The 6099-nt window shown below is 44.1% G+C and overlaps 1 protein-coding gene across 1 annotated transcript; it reads right to left on the bottom strand.

Annotated features, from left to right (window-relative positions):
- Nucleotides 1-510: 510 nt before the first annotated feature.
- On the bottom strand, nucleotides 511-6099 carry LOC306933157 (purpurin-like). The gene is made up of 6 exons (XM_079515234.1): nucleotides 6022-6099; nucleotides 5131-5248; nucleotides 4228-4364; nucleotides 3803-3915; nucleotides 2474-2686; nucleotides 511-845 (listed from the first exon to the last, which is right to left on the bottom strand). The coding sequence occupies exons 1-6, from the start codon at nucleotides 6039-6041 to the stop codon at nucleotides 835-837; spliced, it is 612 nt and encodes a 203-aa protein (XP_079371360.1). The 5' UTR covers nucleotides 6042-6099; the 3' UTR covers nucleotides 511-834.

The raw sequence follows: 6099 nt of genomic DNA, 5'->3' as shown, positions 1-6099 counted from the left end.
ATATACAGTATGGGCACAAAAGGGACACAGACAGATAGTTAAAACGGGTGCTATGACAAGGTGGCCGACGGGCACGTACAGGTCTAGTATGAATAATGGAACAATCTGAAACGATCTTTATAATGTGTTTTATTTTCTAGTCAACAAGGACGTTGGTGGTGTTTATAGGGTTCGAGCTGTGGACTACTGGGGCAGGCCAGGACCTTACTCCCTCACTGAGAGGTATTTAGAGGAGCCTTAGTTCACCACCAGTTATTGTGGTGGCACCAAAAAAAAATTAGGCAGGTGTATCAGTATGCCAGGGACACGTGTCTTGTTTTGTACGGTGTAAAAAAATACATTGTTTGTAATCGGTATTAAAAATTGCCTGGATTTGACTGTTCTTACACTTAAAAAAAGTTTTTTTGCGTTATAAATGTATAAGCATTTAACATTTAACACCTGTATTTAGCTTAAAAGTGATGCCGGCACAGCAGCTATTAAATGACAAAGGACAATGACAACTGTACATTTCTTCATACAATGTATTGTCACCACTCACAACCAACACAATAACCAACTGATCAATGCTGATGTTACCCAACATTGTGACAATGGTGGACAAAAGGTGATTCTGTCAATTGTATATTGGCATTCAATTGTATTTGGCATTAATTAGATATTTCTTGTTTTGTATTTTTACAATTGATGGGGGTGAGGCGAGGCTTTGAATTGCATTCCCAGGTGTTTGTTATCTTCACATTTTGGGAGCAGTAAATGGCAAACTGGCTGTGTGTATCTGTGATGGTTGATGCCCTGGGCAGCTGCTGGACAACCTTCACCCAGTTGACGTGTTTAGCAAGCTCCTGTCGAGAGGAAACAAAGAAGAGGGAAAGGGGGATTAGTTTAGATTTTGTGATGAAATACAACCTTTGAAGGTATTTTTGGAAGTATTTGGGTGACTTGTAGTGTCATGTGCCCGTGACTCATTCATCGATTAGAGTCATTGACCATCACGCTAGCGTTAGGGCAGTGGTTCCCAAAGTGGGATCCGTGGACCCCCAGGGGTCCTTGAGGGAGTTTCATTTGTACACTCTCAGAGTTAAATTAACATAGATTTTACATAAATTGGGGGTCCCAGAGACAGAAATTTCATTAAATGGGGGTCCGTAGCCTAATGCATGTCAAACTGGGGGTCCTTGACATTAAACTGGTTGAGAATCACTGCTAGACTGCTTAACCGGCCACATAAGTACCCTAACCTCATATCGGTCTTAACCGGCCACATAAGTCCCCTGACCTCATATCAGTCTTAACCGGCCACGTAAGTCCCCTGACCTCAAATCAGTCTTAACCGGCCACGTAAGTCCCCTAACCTCATATCAGTCTTAACTGGCCCACTTAAGTCCCCTAACCTCATATCATTCTTAACCGGCCACATAAGTCCCCTGACCTCATATCAGTCTTAACCGGCCACGTAAGTCCCCTAACCTCATATCAGTCTTAACTGGCCCACGTAAGTCCCCTAACCTCATATCAGTCTTAACCGGCCACGCAAGTCCCCTAACCTCATATCAGTCTTAACCGGCCACGTAAGTCCCCTGACCTCATATCAGTCTTAACCGGCCACGTAAGGCCCCTCCTAACCTCATATCAGTCTTAACCGGCCACGTAAGTCCCCTAACCTCATATCAGTCTTAACCGGCCCACGTAAGGCCCCTAACCTCATATCAGTCTTAACCGGCCCACGTAAGGCCCCTAACCTCATATCAGTCTTAACTGGCCACGTAAGGCCCCTAACCTCATATCAGTCTTAACCGGCCACATAAGTCCCCTAACCTCATATCAGTCTTAACCGGCCACATAAGTCCCCTAACCTCATATCAGTCTTAACCGGCCACGTAAGGCCCCTAGCCTCATTTCAGTCTGATATGTCGGCCTAACAGGTCACGTAAATCAGTTGACAACGCGCGTCGTCGCTGTCAAAACAGTAGCCGTGATCAACGCACAGAATGCAGCCTACTGAGATCTTGGTACAGTTGGGTGCCACCGATATTGTCCCTTATCATTTGACCCATTTAGGCCTGACCTCAAAATTTAAAAAAAATCCTTCTAAATCCTCCAGTTTTCTGAAATAAATATTCTCACGATTTTTAAAAAATAGCAGACCTACAAGCTCGTAGCGCGCCACTCGGTGGCGCGCTATGAGCTTGTAGATCTGCTATTTTTCAATAGCTAAATTATAACATAATGTTTAAAACACCAAAAGGGGTTCCCGCCCAAAATGGGTTAACTGTCCTTTTGCGCAGATCACGCAAACCTCAGCAAAAAGAAAAGGACAATATCGATGGCCTCCAACTGTATACTGAGAGCATTCAATGCTCTGATTAAACGTGATTTTTTTTTTTGTCTCTTTCAATGCATTGATGGCATTCAAGCTCAGGCTGAGCTGCAGTGTCGGCAAAAAGCCATATCATGTACTGTCTGTGCATACCGGACTGCAGCACGGGCTGGAACTGTCCGGCCATGCAGATCGCTTCCTGTTTCTGGCGGATGGACCTCTGGATGGCGGGGGGCAGGCCGCGGGGGTTGCGGGAGAAGATCAGGGAATAGCCGTCGTCGCAGCTTCCGTCGTCCTTCAGGGTGCGGCAGGCGTAGGTAACGGCGTAGTTGTCGTAGTCCGTGTCGATGACCCAGTAGTTGTCACCTGGAGGAGGGGGCAGGGGAGGAAGACGTTTCAGTGTGTGAGCGGGGGGGGGGGGAGGTGTGTGTGCACGTGCCTACGTTTCAGTGTGTGCATGAGCGGGGGGAGGTGTGTGTGCACGTGCCTAGGCCTGTCACAAGAATGACATAATCGCCTAATCGTAATTATTTGAAATCGCAATTATTTTTGCATAGTCGTCAATCGTTCCCATGTTGAAAAATGTCTTTAAAAAAAAAATCAGAAATGGCAAAAATCTACAAGCTTACAACGCATCCCGTAAAGTGACGTTTGTAAGCTCAATCAACTATTTCTGCTTTTTTTTTTTTCCTGATTTTGTAAATCTTAAAAAAACAAACAAACAAAAAAACAATATTTTTTTAAATGTGTCCGTTATTTCTTTGTATATTTAAGTTAGTTGTCATATCTGCCCTGTGCAGTTTGTGATTACGAAGCCTAAAAGGCAATGGAAATACAAATTGTAACGTTCCAAAAAACACAAATCGTCAATCGCAATTATTTGTGTGACAATTAATCGTCAACTTAAATGTGTAATGGTGATAGCCCTACACACACGTGCCTGTCTGTGTGTGCCTAGCCTGAGCTAACGCTAGACCTTTCTGGCCTAGATGGGAGGGCAGCGGCTCAGATTTACGCACACCCTGATTGGTTCACCGATCTGTCCGTCAGCCCCGGTCTCTCCTCCCCCCCCCAGTGCAGCACTGTTATTGTGTCGACCAGAAGCAGAAACCACTGGTTGCTGGAGTATACCATTCTAACAGACTGTCAAAGTTATTTCCACAGAGTCGGCACACGTTTGTTTTCTTAGACGGTGTGGTGGGTTCTTCAGCCATTCTCCTCATTTTCCTCGCATAGCCTCGTTCCACTGGTAATGATTTCCTCACGGTGTTATTTTGAGGGGTGCACACCGCTCAGAGCCCTGACGTCACATCATTTGAAGCGACACCTACGCGGAAGGGTTGACTCCCACGTTTAGGCCAGTGCAGCCCATGCGTAAATCCAGGCTTTCATTTTTCGCGCAGACGAAATGAAAGCCTGGGTATCGAGGCTAGTGTGTGCCTAGTCGCTCAGTGTTCAGTGAAAACGACGAGTCGTACGTACCACCACTGGACAGGTAGCTGGCCAGTCCCTGGTAGTTCATGAACATCTTTCCGGGGGTGGCGGGGTCAGGCACGGAGTACTGGGCAGCCATGTCGGCGCACACCACCCAGAATCTGGACGAGCAAAGGAGGGACATTTTCACAAATATTTCTCAGAAATATTTGTGTAAGATTTCATAACAAGAAAAAAAGAATCAAAGCACTGACATTTTTAATGAGAGGACTAGTGAGGACTGAGGAGTGAAGGCTCATTCATAGTCTGGAGTTTCGGTGGTGAGGTGACCACCGAACTACAACATGACGTCACGAGCCGCGGTGAAGATCAAACCACTGCCACCGCTCCAGCCCTTCTCTCTGTTTTTACTCAGCTCCGGTGGTCACCTCACCACCGAAAATCCAGACTATGAATGAGCCTTAAGTGCTCACCCAAACAGAGTGACCCTGCCACGGGAAGAGGCCACCATGGCTCCGTCGTCACCGATGGTGTACTCGGCCATGATGTTGTCCTGCATGAACAGTCCCTCTGGGTCCTTCTTCTGCACAGCGTACCATTTCCCTGCATACTGCAAAGCACACAAGAACATGCATTACACTGCATTATGTGGCAGCGGTGGCCGAACGGATAGCGGCGCGGTCTAGATACCGGAAGATTCCCAGTTCGAATCAGCCGTCCGACACGTTAAAATTACCACCGCTGAAATGCCCTTGAACAAGGCATCAACCACTACGATGAAATGTGTTCTATGAGCAGGGCCTGGCTGGAAACAAGTTCTTGAGCTTAGCCCAGATACCCTGGGTAAATATAGATTTCATTTCATTTCATCACAGTGTTTCTACTAGGGACGTGTCAAATTAATCGATTTATCGTTAATAGATCAAAATCGATTCTCAAAAGGAAATGGAATATACGCTACAGGCCTATCTATGTGCCTGCATTATTGGTATTGATGGTCATGGGGTATATGTTATCATTAGCCTGATTGAGGCAACATTCTGTGAATGGATAACAGATTGTTCTTTCCACAATTGATGTTTTTTTTTATTGTTTACAAAAAGAAACAGCCGTCCCCGACTCCCTGTTGACCATCGATTAATCGTTAATAATATTGAATTATTAGTAATCGATTTTAATTTTGGACACTTTTACACAACCCTAGTTTCTACAAGAGAGGATTTCAGTAATGTAACTTTTCCATCTGTACAATATATTTCCACCAGAAAAAAATATCAAGGGTATTGTTATACAGTTATACTACTATTTATTTGCATACAAAATGGATGAGGAAAATTAATGAAAATAAAAACACTAACTAAACTCCCTGGACTCACCCTGGCGGGCTCGAAGTCCTCTTTGACCGTGAAGCTGTCGACCACACAGCTGGCGGTGTGGCCTCGCTCCACGCAGGCCAGGAATGTCAAAACCACAGCAAACATCTGGAAGTCCATTCTGGACGGGACACAAAAATAGGCACACTTTAAGCGACCCAGTATGACTATTAATATTATTTTTAAGTTGCAACAATATCGGAGTTCCCACTGTCGTGAAATTCCTGGAAATATTTTGAAAGAAAATAAAATCCAGTTCTGGACTAGGTTTGGAATTTATCACATTTGGTGATAAATAAAGGAAAACACATTTGGATATGTATTGTTTTTGCCTATTGTTTTAGTTAATACAAATAATTTTCCAAAACATGTATAACATTACACAAAATATGAATGTGATTTAAGCCTACTGTGTACCGGCCGTGACAAAAAGAACAGATCTACAAGCTCACAACGTGCTGCAGCGTGATCCTGTGCTCTAGGATAGGTGGCGTAGCGAAGGATTTGGAATGGAATTCTACCATTCGATATTCTATGCTTTATTTTTGCTACACTATACACACCTGTCTTTGGGCTGATTGATTGTTATATACCTGTAGACCTGTAGGCCTGGAAAGGTTTTGGAAATGCATTGGTAAATGTGTTGGAATGAACTATTTTCTATGGAAAATGCATTTCCATAGATTTCTTATCTTTCAATTAACTATACTATTTACTATGTGTCGGTCAGTTTTGATGTACCCCGCTAAATAACTGTCTCCCAAAAGGAAATGAATTTGCTGGTGAACTGCACTTTTACTTCACACTAGTAGCAGTAGTATCTTCCTTTAACTATAGACTGCTTTACGTATCGCATCACATTTAAACAAAAAGTCCATTGAAGCAGCAGCTTACCTGAAAGAGTGTAGCAGCATAGTGGCAAAAAAAAGAAGTCCAAATTCCAAATCGTTGTTTGTTTGTTCTCAACTGTGA

The sequence above is a fragment of the Electrona antarctica genome (genome assembly GCF_951216825.1).
Source record: "Electrona antarctica genome assembly, chromosome: 12".
NCBI classification, from domain to species: Eukaryota; Metazoa; Chordata; class Actinopteri; order Myctophiformes; family Myctophidae; genus Electrona; species Electrona antarctica.
Note: the sequence above shows the minus strand (reverse complement) of the source record. Positions and strands in the feature narration are given on the sequence as shown.